Genomic DNA, 18,312 nt, shown 5'->3' with positions numbered 1-18,312 from the left:
GCCGGCTTAGCGCCTAAAGATAGTAGTGGAACGCCTCTTTTAGCGCTCCACCAACCTCTTAGGGCGAAGCCACTGAATTTCCGGCAACGGGGCGCTACTTTGGGGCGGGCGCTAACTTCAGGCGGGCGCTAAGGTTAGCGCCCCAAAACTGTCTATACTGAAAATCTAGCCCATGGTTCCCAACCTTGGCCAGCTTGCAACCATGTCTCTGTAATGGTTATTAGATCTCTATTTGTGCCACCAGTTCGTTTATCTTGTTACGAATGCTTCGTGCATTCAGATAAAGGGCCTTAAATTTAATTTTTTTACCATTATTCCCTGCTTTGACCTTATTCTCTGCTGCACTGCCTCCATTAAACTCCTGTCACACTCAGGTTATTTTTACTCAAATCACTACACTGCTCTATTGCCTTGACCTTTCTCTTTAGATTTCTACATTTCCCCTCAGCTGACCCCTCCCCCCTTTTTTTTAGTTTACAGCCCTATCTCCAGCCCTAGTTATTCGATTAGCCAGGACGCTGGTCCCAGCCCCGTTTAGGTGGAGCCCGTCCCGATGGAACAGCTCCCTCTTTCCCCAGTACTGGTGCCAGTGCCCCATGAATTGAAACCCCATTTTCCCACACCACTCCTTGAGCCACGCATTTAACTCTCTGATCTGCTTGACCCTATGCCAATTTGCACGTGGCTCAGGTAGTAATCCAGAGATTATTACCCTTGTGGTTCTGCTTATTAGTTTAGACCCTAGCTCCTCAAACTCCCTCAGCAGAACCTCATTCTTAGTTCTACCTATGTCATTGGTTCCTACATGGACCACGACAACTGGATCCTCCCCCCACCCACTCCTGGGACTCGGGACAGGGTCACTGGCAAGGCTTGGAAGCTAAGCAGAGCCAGACCTGGTTAGTACTTGGAGGGGTGACCATTAGTGGAAGACCAGGTGCAGAAGGTCACTAGAATGGAACCCTGAGGAGGGGCGGTTGGTGAGAAGGTCACGGAAGGAGCCCCGGGAGGGGTGGCTGGTGAGCAGGCCCGGGCGTTGGGCTGAAGATTGTCAGACAGGAGGAATGGTGGAAATGGAATGGCGGCGCGCACAGACGCAGCGGCTTTGCTTCTCCCAGGACGGTGCTATTTACGTTTAATGTTAATGTTATTTGTACTGGACTCATGGGAGCTTGCAAGATCACATTTCGTTGTGCATTGTACAATGACAATAAAGTTGAATTATTATTATTAGTTCTCCAGCCGCGAGGAGATATCCTTAACCCCGGCACCGGGCAGGCAACACAGGGCTCTCTTTCACGGCTGCAGAGAACAGTATCTATCCCCCTGACTATACTGTCCCCCTACTACTACCACATTCCTTCTTTCTCCCCCCACTTGGATGGCCCCCTGTACCACAGTGCCATGGTCAGTTTGCCCATCCTCCCTGCAGTCCTTTTCCTCATCAATACAGGTAGAAAGTACCTAGTACCTGTTGGACAAGGTCCAGGGCTGAGGCTCCTCCATCACTACCTCCTGGGTCCCCATACCTTCCTGACTCGCAGTCACACCCGCCTGTCCCTGACCACTGACGAACTCGAAAGTACTAATTAACCTAAAGGGTGTGACAGCCTCCTGGAACAAAGTGTCCAGGTAACTCTCCCCCTCCCTGATGCATCGCAATGTCTGCAGCTCGTCCTCCAGCTCAACAATTCTGAGCCGAAGTTCCTCGAGTTGCAGACACTTACTGCAGATGTGGTTGCTCGGGATCGTGATGCTCTCCACAGACTCCCACATGCTGCAGTTACGACACACCACCTGCCCTGCCAGCTCTAACATTGTTTTATTCATTAATTAATTAGTTCAAGATTTTATTCAATCGATATTTTAGGTTGATTGTTTGACTATTTTATTTAGTTTAAGTTTTAATTTAATAAGTAATAGCAAGTTACAGTTTCTCAGTTTTTAATTTAATCCCCTTCCCTAACTTAGAGAGCAAAAAAGAGCTGTAAACTCACCAACCAATCACCTACCTGCTCTCCTGTGACATCACTCTTTGTTGTTGTTTTTGAATCGGAACCTCGCGCTACCGCTGCTTTAATTCAGGTCCACTCTCGGGCCGCTCTTTATCCTCTCTCCGCTGCCGCTGCTTTAATTCAGGTCCGCTCTCGGGCCGCTCTTTATCCTCTCTCCACTGCCGCTGCTTTAATTCAGGTTCGCTCTCGGGTCGCTCTTTATCCTCTCTCCGCTGCCGCTGCTTTAATTCAGGTCCGCTCTCGGACCGCTCTTTATCCTCTCTCCACTGCCGCTGCTTTAAACATAGAAACATAGAAGATAGGAGCAGGAGTAGGCCATTCGGCCCTTTGAGCCTGCTCCACCATTCAATGAGACCATGGCTGATCATCCAAATTCAGTACCCTCTCCCTGCCTTCTCCCCATATCCCTTTAGCCTTAAGAAATATACCCAACTCTTTCTTGAATATATTTAATGAACTGGCCTCCACCGCCCTCTGTGGCAGAGAATTCCACAGGTTCACCACTCTCTGGGTGAAGAAATTCCTCCTCATTTCAGTCCTAAATGGCTTACCCCTTATCCTTAGACTATGACCCCTGGTTCTGGACTCCCCAGACATCAGAAACGTCCTTCCTGCATCTAGTCTGTCAAGGCCTGACAGAATTTTATAGGTTTCGATGAGATCCCCCCTCAATTTTCTAAACTCCAGTGAGTATAAGCCCAATCGACACAATCTCTCCTCATACGTCATTCCTGCCATCCCAGGTATCAGCCTGGTGAATCTTCGCTGCACTCCTTCCATGGCAAGAACGTTCTTCCTCAGATAAGGCAACCAAAACTGCACACAGTACTCAAGGTGTGGTCTCACCAAGGCCCTGTACAACTGTAGCAAGACATCCTTGTTCCTGTACTCGAACCCTCTTGCTACAAAGGCCAACATACCATTTGCCTTCTTAACCGCCTGCTGCACCTGCATGCTTACCTTCAGCGACTGGTGCACAAGGACACCCAGGTCTCTTTGCACTTCCCCTTCTCCCAATCAATTGCCATTCAAATAATAATCTGCCTTCCTGTTTTTGCCACCAAAGTGGATAACCTCACATTTATCCACATTATAGTGCATTTGCCATGTTTCTGCCCAATCACCCAACCTGTCCAAATCATACTGGAGTTTCACGACATCCTCCTCACAGCTTACCCTCCCACCCAGCGTTGTGTCGTCTGCAAATTTGGAGATATTACATCCAATTCCCTCGTCCGGATCATTAATATATATTGTGAACAGCTGGGGTCCTAGGACTGATCCTTGCGGTACCCCACTAGTCACTGCCTGCCACTCGGAAAATGACCCATTTATTCCAACTCTTTGCTTTCTGTCTGCCTTAATTTTGCACGCTAATCTCTTATGTGGGACCTTATCGAAAGCCTTCTGAAAGTCCAAATACACCACATCCACTGGTTCTCCCTTATCTATTTTACCAGTTACATCCTCAAAAAATTCCAGTAGATTAGTCAAGCATGATTTACCTTTTGTAAATCCATGTTGACTTTGTCCGATCCTGTCATTGCTTTCCAAGTGCTCTGCTATTACATCTTTTATAATAGACTCTAGCATTTTCCCCACTACCGATGTCAGGCTTACCGGTCTATAATTCCCGCTTTTTCTCTACCACCTTTTTTGAACAGGGGGTTACATTAGCTACCCTCCAATCCATGGGTACTGTTCCAGAGTCTATCGAGTTCTGGAAGATGACCAGCAATGCATCTACTATTTCTAGGGTCACTTCCTTAAGTACCCAGGGATGTAGATTATCAGGCCCTGGGGATTTATTGGCCTTCAGTCCCATCAATTTTCCTAACACCATTTCCCTACAAATACTGATTTCTTTCAGTTCCACCCTTTCATCAGACCCTATGTTCCCTGGCATCTCTGGGAGGTTATTTGTGTCCTCCTTTGTGAAGACAGAACCAAAGTATGTATTTAGTTGGTCAGCCATTTCCTTGTTTCCCATTATAAATGTGTGGAAAGGGATTTGTTTGTTCATCCCACCTGCAAACACACCAGCGAGTTCACACTGGGGAGAGACCATTTCAGTGTTCTAACTGTGGGAAGAGCTTTAAAAGCCCTCAGGATCTGAAGGGACACCAGCAAGTTCACATTGATGAGAGACCATTTCAGTGTTCTGAGTGTGGGAAGAGCTTTAAAAGCACCAAGGATCTGAAGCAACACTGGCTTGTTCACACTGATGAGAGGCCGTTTAACTGTTCTGACTGTGGGAAGGGATTCATTCAGTCATCCAACCTGCAGAAACACCAGCGCCTCCACACTGCAGAGAGGCCATTCACCTGCTCCGAATGTGGGAAGGGATTCACTGAATCATCCACCCTGCAGACACACCAGCGAGTTCACACTGGGGAGAGGCCATTCACCTGCTCCGAATGTGGGAAGGGATTCGCTCAGTCATCCAACCTGCAGAAACACCAGCGCCTCCACACTGGAGACCATTCACCTGCTCCGAATGTGGGAAGGGATTCACTGAATCATCCACCCTGCAGAAACACCAGCGAGTTCACATTGACGAGAGACCCTTTAAATGTTCTGACCGTGGAAACATCTTTAAAAGCTCCAGAGAGCTGAAGCAAAACCAACACCTACACACTGGGGAGAGGCCATTCGTCTGCTCCGAGTGTGGGAAAGGATTTGCTCGGTCCTCCAACCTGCTGGCACATCAGCGAGTTCACACTGGAGAGAACCCCTTTAAATGTTCTGACTGTGGGAAGAGCTTTAAAAGGTCCGAGGAGCTGAAGAGACACCGGCTCCTCCACACTGGGGAGAGGCCATTCACCTGCTTCGTGTGTGGGAAGGGATTCACTGTGTCATCCACCCTCCTGTCACACCAGCTTGTTCACACTGACGAGAGACCCTTTAAATGTTCTGACTGTGGGAAGAGCTTTAAAAGCTCGAAGAACCTTAAGAGACACCAGCGTCTTCACACTGATCATAGAATCTAACAGCACAAAGGGAGGTGATTTGACCCATCGTGTCTGTGCCGGCTCTTTGAAAGAGCTGTCCAATTTAGTCCCAAACCCCAGCTTTATCCCCAGAACTCTGCAAACTAGTCCTCTTCAAGGGCATGTCCAATTACCATTTGAAAGTTCCTGTGGAACCTGATTCCAGCATCCTTTCAGATGGTGCGTTCCAGATCTGAACAACCCTCTGTGTGAAAACAATTCTCCTCATTTCCCTCTAGTTCTTTTAGCAACTATTTCAAATCTGTGACCTTTGGTTACCGACCCACTTGACAGGGTGAACAGTTTCTCCCTACTTGCTCGATCAAAACCCCTCATCATTTTGAACACCTCTATTAGGTCTCCCCTTAACCTTCTCTGCTCAAAGGGGAACAATCCCAGCTTCTCCAATCTCTCCACATAACTGAAGTCCCTCATCCCTGGTACCATCCTGGTCAACCTCCTCTGCACCCTCTCCAAGGCCTTGAAATCCTTCCTAAAGTGTGGTGCCCAGAACTGTACACAAGACTCCAGCTGAGGCCAAAACCCTGCAGCTGTACAAAACCCTGGTTAGACCACACCTGGAGTACTGTGAGCAGTTCTAGGCACCACACCTTAGGAAGGATATATTGGCCTTGGAGGGAGTGCAGTGTAGGTTTATCAGAATGATACCCGGACTTCAAGGGTTAAGTTACGAGGAGAGATTACACAAATTAGGGTTGTATTCCCTGGAATTTAGAAGGTTAAGGTGTGATCTGATCGAAGTTTTCAGGATATTAAGGGGAACAGATAGGGTAGATAGAGAGAAACTATTTCCGCTGGTTGGGGAGTCTAGGACTGGGGGCATAGTCTAATAATTAGAGCCAGACCTTTCAGGAGTGAAATTAGGAAACACTTCTACACATAAAGGGTGGTAGAAGTTTGGAACTCTCTTCCGCAAATGGCAATTGATGCGAGATCAATCGTTAATTTTAAATCTGAGATTGATAGGTTTTTGTTACCCAAAGGTATTAAGGGATATGGGCCAAAGGCGGGTGTATGGAGTTAGGTCACAGATCAGCCATGATCTCATTGAATGGCGGAACAGGCTCGAGGGGCTGAATGGCCTCCTGTCCTATGTTTCTAACTAGTGATTTGTAAAGGTTTAGTGTAACTTCCATGTTTTTGTATTCAATGGCCTGTAAGATTTGCAAAATTTGTGCATCTCCCTGAAGGTTATTATTCATAAAAGGGACCCTGCGTGGACATTTTAAATTAAAAAAGGTACCCAAGATGGCGTCGGTGCCTCGTGGCAGAAAGCCTGCGGGATTCCAAAATGGATCCTGCAGCGCAGACAGCCAGGGAGAAATCGAAACTAAGGCTGCAGGCTTTCTGTGAAGAGAACTTTGTGTTTTGGGACCCAGATAGAACTGTGATTTATGTATTAGACCGAATTGGAGACAGATCTAAATTCAATGAGGCCATCAAACAGTCTGCATACATAATCGGAAACAGATTAAGCACATCCATCGAGGCTGGACCAGCCCATCAAGGACTTTCAGGACAATACAAGTCAATTATCGGGCCGGTAGATGCAGTTACTGGCCATCTAAAAACCGTCAGTATAGATTGCTACCATTATTTTAACTAGCCCGCCAAAATTAAAACAAGGAACTAACCTGATTTGGCGCGCAGATAAGGGTTTTCGACGAAGGTATAATTGAAGGCCCCCGGGGAGCAATTGGTGAACTCCTGCTCTGCTCTGCTCTGCTGGTGCTGGTGCTGCCACTCTCCCAGCTCTTCGGCCCCTCGCCCTCGTGGCTGCCGCTCTTCCCCCATCCCGCGCTTACCCCCTGGCCTTTGCCCGTGCCCTTTCCTACTCTATCAGGACTCGCCCCGGCACCGGGTCGGGCGAACACGGGCAATTCATGCCAGGCGAAGCGGGACGCGATGAGGGGAGGAGGGAAGACAACCAAAGGGAAGGCCACCTGAAGAAGACCAACTGAGGAAGACCAACTGAGGGTAGGCTTCGAATCATCGGGCCTTCAGCCTCAGCTGACCTGCGACTATCTTCATGCAAACTCAAGCTGTCGACAAAGGACCATCCCTGCAAGGTAAAGTACCCAAGCAGGGACTTTAACTTTGGGGTACTCGAACCTGGACAACGCCCTTGCAGCGCCCGGAGCCCATGTGATGACGGCAGGCTCCAGAGAGCACCAAGAGCGAACCCCGAACCCAGCCACTGTTTTGAGTCTAACAAACCCTTTTGATTGGTGAGCATGAATTCTGACCCTTCATAACCTAACCTAGTTAGGTATAGGGGGTGGGATAAGGATAAGGGGATTGTTAAGATAGTTGTTTTCCCTCGATGTGCCGTGTGTTCCCCATTTCCCTGTATAAGTATAAATATAGTATTATTATGACTCTCTTGTAATTTTTGCCTGTAGAAGTGTACACTAGTAATTTTTCCATAAGATTGTATCAAGTTTTCCTCTTCAATAAAATCTTGGTTTTGTTTGCATCCAACCACCTGTCTACTCGAGTCTTCTCTGTACCGCTGCCTGTATCTAAGTCCGGTGTCCAGAACCCAGGGGGCGAGCGATTCGAACCGCTCAAAGAAGGTAGTCAGAGGCAAAGCTGACTGACCAAACACGCCTGCGCAAAACCCCCTACAGGCCCTATTTACAAAGCCAAGTATCCCATATGCTTTCTGAACCGCCTCACCAACTTGCCATGGCACTTTCAAAGATTTGTGAATATGGACCCCCAGGTCCCTCTGCTCTTGCACCCCCTCAAAATAGTCCCATTTAGATTATATGGCCTCTCCGTTGTTTCTCCCAAAGTGCATCACTTCACACTTATCCTCATTTAATTTCATCTGCCTTGTGTCTGCTCATTTCACAGTCTGTCTCTGTCCTCCTGAAGTCTGCTACTACTATGCTCACTATTTACTACATTGCCAAGTTTTGTATCATCCGTAAACTTTGAAATTGTACACCTATACCCAAGTCCAGGTCAGTTATATATAACAAGAAAAGCAATGGTCCTAATCCCGACCCCTGGGGGACCCCACTGCATACTTCCCTCCAGTCAGAAAAACATCCCTCAGCACTGCTCACTGCCTCCTCTCCCTTAGCCAATTATACCCAAATTACCATCAGCCCTTTAATTCCCTGTGCTTCTATTTTCTGAGTAAGTCTCTTGTGTGGTACTTTATCAAATGCCTTTCGAAAGTCCATGTATACAACATCTACTGCACTACCTTCATCAACCCTCTGTTACTTCATCAAAGAACTCAATCAGGTTAGTCAGACATGATTTACCTTTAACAAATCCATACTGGCTGCCTCTTATTAACCCATGCTTCTCCAAGTGAGAATTAATTTTGTCCTTGACAATGGTCTCTAGTCGTTCACCCACCACTGACATTAGACTGATTGGCCTGTAGTTACCAGGTTTATCCCCCTCCCCTTTTTTAAACAGGGGTGTAACATTTGCAATCCTCCAGTCCTCTGGCACCCCTCCCATATATCTGAGGGAGATTGAAAGATTGTGGTCAGAGCTTCTGCTGTCTCCACCCTAGCTTCCCTCAGCAATCTAGGATGCATCGCATCTGGACTGGGTGACTTGTTAACTTTGAGTGATGACAACCTATTTAGCACCTCCTTTCTATCTATTTTTATCCAATTTCTCTACTCCCCCCTCCTCTACTGCGACATTAACTTCATCCTCTTCTTTTGTGAAGACAGATGCTAAGTACTGATTCAGTACCTCAGCCACGCCTTCTGCCTCCGTATGATGAGCTCCTATTTGGTCCCTCATCGGCCCCACCATTCCTTTAACTATCCTTTTACTTTTCATGTGTTTATGGAAGATTTTTGGGTTCCCTTTTACGTTACCCACTAATCTTTTCTCTCATTGTCTCTTTGCCCTTCTTATATGCTGTTTCAATTTCCTCCGCACTCTCTGTATTCTGCCTGGTTTTTGTCGGTATTCTGTACCTGACATTTGTCGTAAACGGTGGCATAGTGGTTAGCACTGTTGCCTCACAGCGCCAGAGACCTGGGTTCGAATCCGGCCTCGGGCGACTGTCTGTGTGGAGTTTGCACATTCTCCCCGTGTTTGCGTGGGTTTTCTCCGGGTGCTCCGGTTTCCTCCCACAGTCCAAAGATGTGCGGGTTAGGTTGATTGGCTATGATAAATTGACCCTTAGTGTTAGGGGGATTAAATACGTGGGGTTACAGGGATAGGGTGGGATATGTGTTGGTGTAGGGGTTACGGGGATCGGGTGGAATACGTGTCGGTGCAGGCTCGATGGGCCGAAATGGCCTCTATCTGCACTGTGGGGCTTCTGTGATTCTGTGATAAACCTCCTTTCTCTGTTTTATTCTAACCTCAATATCCTTTGTCATCGGGAGCTCTAGCTTTGGATGGCCCATCTTTCCTCCTTATGGGAATATGTTTGGTTTGTACCTGAACTATCTCAGCCTTGAAGGCCTGCCTTTGGTCATTTATTGTTTTCCTGGACAATCTTTGTTTCCAGTCCACCTGTGCTCGATCCCTTCGCAAAGGTTTCAAGAGAGCGAAAAATGAAAATATCAGCGGAGAAGGCATTAGAGCAAGGTAGCAGTGGGGGAATTAAAAACCAGAGAGTGTCAGGAAGGGACAGAATGTATAAAGATAAAGGCAGAGTAGTAAAGGGGGTAAAAGCAGGAATAAATTGTCACAAAACATATTTAAAAGTTCTTTATCTGAATGCATGCAGCATTCGTAACAAAATAGATGAGTTGACGGTACAAATAACTACACATGGGTATGATCTGGTGACCATTACAGAAACATGGCTGCAAGGTGACCATGACTGGGAACTAAACATCCAGGGGTATTTGACAATTAGGAAGGACAGACAGGTAGGAAAGGGAGGTGGGATTGCTATGTTAATCAAGGATGGAATCACTGCAATAGTCAGAAATGATATTGGGTCAAAGGATTAGGATAGTGAAATAGTTTGGGTGGAGATAAGGAATAATAAGGGGAAAAAGTCATTAGTGGGTGTAGTCTATAGGCCTCCTAACAGTTGCAACTCTGTTGGTCGGAGTATAAATCAGGAAATAGTTGGGGCTTGTAATAAGGGAACAGCTATAATCATGGGGGATTTTAACTTTCATATTGACTGGACTAATCAAATTGGGCATGGCAGCATTGAGGAAGAGTTCATAGAGTGTATTAGGGATGGGTTCCTTGAGCAGTATGTAACTGAACCAACCAGGGGGCAGGCAATCTTAGATCTGGTCTTGTGTAATGAGACAGGATTAATAAAAAAATGTCTGAGTAAAGGATCCCCTTGGAATGAGTGACCATAATATGGTTGAATTCCAAATTCAGTTTGAGGGTGAGAGAGTTGGATCTCAAACCAGCGTACTGAGCTTAAATAAAGGAGACTATGAAGGTATGAGTGTAGAATTGACTAAAGTGGACTGGGAAAACAGATTAAAGTGTAAGACGGTACAAGAGCAGTGGTCTAAATTCAAGGAGATATTTCACATCTTTCAAGATAAATATATTCCATTGAGGAAAAAGGGGAGTAAAAGAAAAGACAGCCATCGTGGCTAAGTAGGATAGTATTCGACTGAAAACAAGGGCATATAAAGTAGCCAAATCTAGTGGGAGGATGGAAGATTGGGAAGCATTTAAAAGCCAGCAAACAATAACTAAAAGATTAATTAAGAAAGGGAAGATAGATTATGAAAGTAAACTAGCAAAAAATATAAAAACAGATAGCAAGAGTTTCTACAGCTATATAAAAAGAAAAAGGGTGGCTAAAGTGAACGTTGGTCCCTTAGAGGATGGGACCAGGAAACTAGTGGTGGGGAACATGGAGATGGCAAAGATGCTGAACAAATATTTTGTATCAGTCTTTACAGTAGAGGACACTAAAAATATCCCAACACTGGACAAACAGGGGGCAATGGAGGGGGTGTGGTAAACCACTGTCATACCTGTCTGTGTCTGTATGTGTATTCCACTAGGTACAGGTCTGGACATGCCTCGGCTGACTCCTCCCACTATTCCAGGTATATAAGTGACTACCTCCCAGTCCCTTAGTATTCTGGACGGGTCGACCACTCGAGACAAGACCTTCATTCTTTAGTTAATAAAAGCCTGATTGTTACTCGCTCAACCTCAGTCTTTTGAGTAATTGATGGCGCATCAATTTTATTAACTAAATTTTTTATAATGGAGAAGATCCTCACACCAGCATGCCTGGACCTGGACAGTCAGGAAGCGAACGCTTCCACCAAGTTTGCTCACTGGCTCACGTGCTTCGAGACATTCCTGACTGCCTCCACTGCGGTCGAAACGGATGCGGACAAACTGTCTGTCCTGTTCTCCAAGGTGAACCACCGAGTGTACTCAGTCATCCGGGACGTGACCTCGTACACAGCCGCCCTCCAGCTCCTCAAGACCCAGTACACGCGCCCTGTGAACGAAGTATACGCTAGGCACCTTCTGGGGAGTCGCAAGCAACAACCTGGGGAATCGACTGAGGAATACCTCCAAGCACTGTCCGTGCTTGGCCGGGCCTGTGGGTGTAAGGCGGTAACGCCCACTAAGTACACGGAGGAACTGATCCGGGATGCCTTCGTAGCGGGCCACAGGTCCAACTACACCCGACAGTGACTGCTGGAGCAGAGTGACCGCACCCTCGACAAAGCCTCCGACATCGCACTAACGCTGGACGCAGCCTTCCAGGGCATGGATGCCTACTCCTCTGCACCGTGGACGCCGCGGGGAACGACAACCTGGGACACGGTAGGACAGCCCCATAGCACCGTGCCACCCCAGCCACAGCCCAACAATGGCCCAACTACCGCAGCAGTGTCCCAAAGCCAGACAGCAGTATCCCAAGGCCAGAAATGCTACTTCTGTGGCCAGGCCAAACACCCCAGAGCGCGCTGCCCGGCGAAGAATGCGACCTGCTCGGGCTGCGGGAAAAAGGGACACTACGCCAGCATCTGCAAGGCCAAAGCCACCCCGAACGCCAGCAGCGCAGCGTGTGGGCCGTGCGAGCCGCCATCTTGGGCCACCCCAGCCATGTGCGAACCACCGCAGCAGCAGCCATTTTGGACGACTCCAGCCACATGGGAATCATGGACACCGCCATCTTGGACACCAGCCGGGACGCAGCAGACCGCCAACCCCCCCCCATCTGATACTCGCAGCAACACACCGACCCCTACGCTGGCCTCTGTGACGCTGGACCAAACGAGACCGCACCAGCTAGCTCGGTCCAAAATGGACGTTAAGGTAAACGGCCATGCAATAAACTGCCTTTCTAACTCCGGGAGCACAGAGAGCTTCATCCACCCCGACACGGTGCGGCGTTGCTCTCTCCCAGTCCTGCCTGCGCACCAGCGGATTTCTATGGCCTCCGAGTCCCAGTCAGCGGACATTGGCGGCTACTGCGTGGTGACACTAGTAGTAGACGGGACTGTGTTCAATAATTTTAAACTCCTGGTCCTGCCCGACCTCTGCGCTGCCGTTCTACTGGGGTTGGATTTCCAGTGCCACCTCAAAAGCGTTACGATGGCGTACGGTGGCCCCCTCCCCCCACTCACAGTCCGCAGCCAGCAGCCTCCAAATTGCCCACCGCGCACCAGATGCAACCTCGCCACACTCAGAGTCCCACCCCCCCCACTGTTTGCTAACCTCACCCCCGACTGTAAGCCCATCGCCACAAAGAGCAGGCGATACAGTGCCGGGGACAGGGTTTTCATCAAAACCAAAGTGGAACGGCTCCTGAAGGAGGGGATTATTGAGGGCAGCTCCAGCCCCTGGCGAGCCCAGGTTGTGGTCATTAAGACCGGCAAGAAACAACGCCTGGTCATCGACTACAGCCAAACAATAAACCGCTACACCCTGCTGGACGCCTACCCACTCCCCCGCATAGCTGACATGGTCAACCAGATCGCGCAGTACCGCGTCTTTTCGACCATTGACCTGAAATCAGCGTACCACCAGCTCCCCATCAGCCCTGAAGACCGCCAGTATACTGCTTTTGAGGCAAACGGCCGCCTCTATCACTTCCTTAGGGTTCCCTTCGGCGTTACCAACGGGGTCTCCGTCTTCCAAAGGGAGATGGACTGGATGGTCGATCAAAACGAGCTGCAGGCCACTTTCCCTTACCTAGATAATGTGACCATCTGCGGCCATGACTTGCAGGACCATGACGCAAACCTCGAGAAATTCCTCCGCACCGCCCAACTCCTGAACCTGACATATAACAAGCAGAAGTGCAAATTCCGCACAGACCGCCTCGCCATCCTTGGCTGTGTTGTAGAACACGGGGTCATTGGTCCCGACCCGGACCGGATGCGTCCCCTTATGGAACTCCCACTGCCCCACTGCCTAAAAGCTCTGAAGAGGTGCCTAGGGTTTTTTTCCTACTACGCTCAGTGGGTCCCCTACTATGCAGACAAAGCCCGTCCGCTGATCAAGTCCACCTCTTTTCCCGTGACGGCAGAGGCCCGCTTAGCCTTCCACCGTATCAAGGAAGACATTGCCAAAGCCACCATGCACGCAGTGGAAGAATCCATCCCCTTCCAGGTGGAAAGCGATGCGTCCGACTTCGCTCTGGCCACCACCCTTAATCAGGCGGGGAGACCTGTGGCATTCTTCTCACGAACCCTCCAGGGCCCGGAGACCAGACACTCCGCGGTCGAGAAGGAGGCCCAGGCTATCGTGGAGGCTGTGCGTCATTGGAGGCACTACCTGGCCGGAAAACGATTTACCCTGCTCACTGACCAGCGTTCAGTTGCTTTTATGTTCAACAACAAGCAGAGGGGCAAAATCAAAAATGACAAGATCTTGAGGTGGAGAATCGAACTTTCCACCTACAATTACGAGATCTTGTACCGGCCTGGGAAGCTCAATGAACCCCCAGATGCCCTATCGCGTGGCACCTGCGCCAGCGCGCAGATCGATAGGCTGAGGGCCCTCCACAATGACCTCTGCCACCCGGGGGTCACCAGGTTCTTCCACTTCATCAAGGCCCGCAACCTGCCTTACTCCATCGAGGAGGTCAGGACCATGACCAAGAACTGCCAAGTCTGCGCTGAGTGCAAACCACACTTTTATAGACCAGACAGAGCCCACCTGATAAAAGCCACTCGCCCTTTCGAACGCCTGAGCGTCAATTTCAAAGGGCCTCTCGCCTCCTCCGACCGCAATGTGTACTTCCTCAACATCATTGACGAGTACTCCCGGTTCCCGTTCGCTATCCCCTGCCCGGACATGACCAGTGCCACGGTCATTAAATCTCTGAACAGCCTCTTCACCCTGTTCGGTTTCCCCAGCTATATCCATAGCGACCGGGGCTCATCGTTTATGAGCGACGAACTCCGCCAGTGCCTGCTCGCTAGGGGTATAGCCACAAGCAGGACCACCAGTTACAACCCCCGGGGGAACGGACAGGTGGAAAGAGAGAATGCAACTGTTTGGAAGGCCGCCCTACTAGCCTTAAAGTCGAGGGGCCTTCCGACCTCCCGCTGGCAGGAGGTGCTCCCCGATGCGCTCCACTCGATTCGGTCACTTCTCTGCACTGCCACCAATGCCACCCCTCACGAGAAAATGTTTGTCTTCCCAAGGAAGTCCACATCGGGGGCATCGCTACCGCCATGGCTGATGTCCCCAGGGCCGGTACTACTGAGAAGACACGTGAGGGCCAATAAAATGGACCCCCTGGTCGAGAGGGTCGACCTCCTCCACGCCAACCCCCAGTACGCTTACATTGCGTACCCGGACGGGCAGGAGGACACAGTCTCCATATGAGACCTCGCACCCTCGGGGACCGCTGTAACCCACTACCCATTACCACCCCACCCCACGACCCGATATCCAACCCCAGCAGCCGGCACGCCTGAGCCCGTCACCCATGAGGACTACACTCCAGGGCCCCAGCCTACACGGGACGCGACGCCGGAAGCTCCACCACCCCTGCCATCGCCACGTCAATCACAGCGGCAGACAAGACCTCCGGAGAGACTCCAATACACGAACTTTTAAATACACTTCACCCCGCCGGACTCATTTTTAAACAAGGGGTGAATGTGGTAAACCACTGTCATACCTGTCTGTGTCTGTATGTGTATTCCACTAGGTACAGGTCTGGACATGCCTCGGCTGACTCCTCCCACTATTCCAGGTATATAAGTGACTACCTCCCAGTCCCTTAGTATTCTGGACGGGTCGACCACTCGAGACAAGACCTTCATTCTTTAGTAAATAAAAGCCTGGTTGTTACTCGCTCAACCTCAGTCTTTTGAGTAATTGATGGCGCATCAGGGGGGAGGAGCTAAACATGATTAAAATCACTAAGGAGATGGTACTCAGTAAAATAATGGGACTTAAGGCGGATAAATCCCCCGGACCTGATGGCCAACATCCTGGGGTCTTGAGAGAAGTGGCGGTAGGGATTGTGGATGCATTGGTGATTATTTTCCAGAACTCCCTGGACTCAGGAAAGGTCCCGGCAGATTGGAAAACTGCTAATGTAACACCCTTATTTAAGAAGGGAAGTAGACAAAAAGCTGGAAACTATAGACCAGTTAGCCTAACATCTGTGGTTGGCAAAATGTTGGAGTCCATTATTAAGGAAACAGTAACAGAGCATTTGGATAAACATAATTTAATAGGACAGAGTCAGCATGGTTTTATGAAGGGGAAGTCATGTTTGACAAATTTGCTCGAATTCTTTGAGGATGTAACATACAGGGTGGATAAAGGGGAACCAGTAGATGTAGTGTATTTGGACTTCCAAAGGGCATTTGACAAGGTTCCACACAAAAGATTACTGATCAAGATAAGAAATCACAGGATTGAGGGTAATATACTGGCATGGGTGGAAGATTGGCTATCTAACAGAAAACAAAGAGTTGGGATAAATGGTTCATTTTCGGGCTGGCAATCAGTAACTAGTGGTGTTCCGCAGGGGTCAGTGCTGGGACCCCAACTCTTTACAATCTAAATTAACGATTTGGAGGAAGGGACCGAGTGCAACATATCCAAGTTTGCCGACGATACAAAGATGGGAGGGAAAGCAGTGAGTGAGGAGGACATAAAAAACCTGCAAAAGGACATAGACAGGCTGTGAGTGGGCAGAGATTTGGCAGATGCAATATAATGTTGGAAAGTGTGAGGTCATGCACTTTGGCAGAAAAAATCAAAGAGCAAGTTATTATCTAAATGGAGAGAAACTGCAAAGTGCTACAGTACAAAGGGATCTGGGGGTCCTGGTGCATGAAACACAAAAAGTTAGTATGCAGGTGCAGCAGGTGATCAGGAAGGCCAATGGAATCTTGGCTTTTATTGCGAGGGGGATGGAGTATAAAAACAGGGAAGTCTTGCTGCAGTTATACAGGGTATTGGTGAGGCCACACCTGGAATACTGCGTGCAGTTTTGGTTTCCATATTTAAGAAAAGATATACTTGCTCTCGAAGCGGTTCAGAGAAGGTTCACTTGGTTGATTCCGGAGATGAGGGGGTTGACGTATGAGGAAATGTTGAGTAGGTTGGGACTCTACTCATTGGAGTTCAGAAGAATGAGAGGCGATCTTATCGAAACATATAAGATTGTGAGGGGGCTTGATCGGGTGGATGCGGTGAGGATGTTTCCACTGATGGGTGAGACTAGAACTAGGGGGCATAATCTAAGAATAAGGGGCTGCCCTTTCAAAACTGAGATGAGGAGAAACTTCTTCACTCAGAGGGTAGTAAATCTATGGAATTTGCTACCCCAGAGTGCTGCGGAAGCTGCAACATTAAATAAATTTAAAATGGAGATAGACAGTTTCCTAGCAGATAAAGGAATTAGGGGTTACGAGGAGAGGGCAGGGAAGTGGACATGAGTCTATATTCGGATCAGCCATGATCATATTGAATGGCGGAGCAGGCCCGAGGGGCCGTATGGCCTACTCCTGCTCCTACTTCTTATGTTCTTATGAAGGAAAGGGAGGTGGGGTGGCTAGGTTAAAGGATGGAATCACTGCAATAGTGAGAAATGATATTGGGTCAAAGGATCAGGATAGTGAAACAGTTTGGATGGAGATAAGGAATAATAAGGGGAAAAAGTCACTAGTGGGCATAATCTATAGGCCTCCTAACAGTTGCAACTCTGTTGGTCGGAGTATAAATCAGGAAATAGTTGGGGCTTGTAATAAGGGAACAGCTATTATCATGGGGGATTTTAACTTTCATATTGACTGGACAAATCACATTGGGCAGGGCAGCCTTGAGGAAGAGTTCATAGAGTGCATTAGGGATGGGTTCCTTGAGCAGTATGTAACTGAACCAACCAGGGGGCAGGCAATCTTAGATCTGGTCCTGTGTAATGAGACAGGATTAATAAAAAATGTCCTAGTAAAGGATCCCCTTGGAATGAGTGATCATAACATGGTTGAATTCTGAATTCAGTTGGAGGGTGAGAGAGTTGGATCTCAAACCAGTGTACTAAGCTTAAATAAAGGAGACTATGAAGTTATGAGAGCAGAGTTGACTAAAGTGGACTGGGAAAATAGATTAAAGTGTAAGATGGTACATGAGCAGTGGTGTACATTCAAGGAGATATTTCACAACTTTCAAGAAAAATATATTCCAGTGAGGAAAAAGGGGCGTAAAAGAAAAGACAGCCATCCGTGGCTAAGTAAAGTAATAATGGATAGTATCCGACTGAAAACAAGGGCATATAAAGTAGCCAAATCTAGTGGGAGGATAGAAGATTGGGAAGCATTTAAAAGCCAGCAAAGAATAACTAAAAGAATAATTAAGAAAGGGAAGATAGATTATGAAAGTAAACTAGCAAAAAATATAAAAACAGATGGCAAGAGTTTCTACAGTTATATAAAAAGAAAAAGGGTGGCTAAAGTCAATGTTGGTCCCTTAGAGGACGAGACCAGGAAATTCGTGGTGGGGAACATGGAGATGGCAAAGACGCTGAACAAATATTTTGCATCAGTCTTTACAGTAGAGGACACTAAAAATATCCCAACACTTGACAAACAGGGGGCTATGTGGGGGAGGAGCTAAACACGATTAAAATCACTAAGGAGATGGTACTCAGTAAGATAATGGGACTAAAGGTGGATAAATCCCCCGGACCTGATGGCTTACATCCTTGGGTCTTGAGAGAAGTAACGGTAGGGATTGTGGATGCATTGGTGGTAATTTTCCAAAACTCCCTGGATTCAGGAAAGGTCCCAGCAGATTGGAAAACTGCTAATGTAACACCCTTATTTAAAAAGGGGGGTAGACAAAAGGCTGGAAACTATAGACCA

At 48.3% G+C, this 18,312-nt stretch overlaps 2 protein-coding genes across 2 annotated transcripts in view; both read left to right on the top strand.

The window, feature by feature from the left end:
* Positions 1-4,010: 4,010 nt before the first annotated feature.
* On the top strand, positions 4,011-4,633 carry LOC147118505 (uncharacterized). The gene has a single exon (XM_085983925.1). It carries the CDS (start codon positions 4,011-4,013, stop codon positions 4,629-4,631), a length of 621 nt encoding a protein of 206 aa, XP_085840051.1. The 3' UTR covers positions 4,632-4,633.
* Positions 4,634-9,570: 4,937 nt separating this feature from the next.
* Positions 9,571-18,312, top strand: part of LOC147118504 (uncharacterized) — a 44,484-nt gene continuing 35,742 nt past the window's right edge. The window contains exon 1 of the mRNA XM_085983924.1: positions 9,571-9,604. Within this exon, the coding sequence (XP_085840050.1) occupies positions 9,571-9,604 (34 nt within the window). The remainder of the gene's footprint in view (positions 9,605-18,312) is intronic.

This window comes from Somniosus microcephalus, chromosome 4, assembly GCF_052327205.1.
Source record: "Somniosus microcephalus isolate GS21.2 chromosome 4, FLI_Smic_1.0, whole genome shotgun sequence".
Lineage (NCBI taxonomy): Eukaryota > Metazoa > Chordata > Chondrichthyes > Squaliformes > Somniosidae > Somniosus > Somniosus microcephalus.
This window is presented reverse-complemented; position numbering and strand designations above follow the sequence as displayed.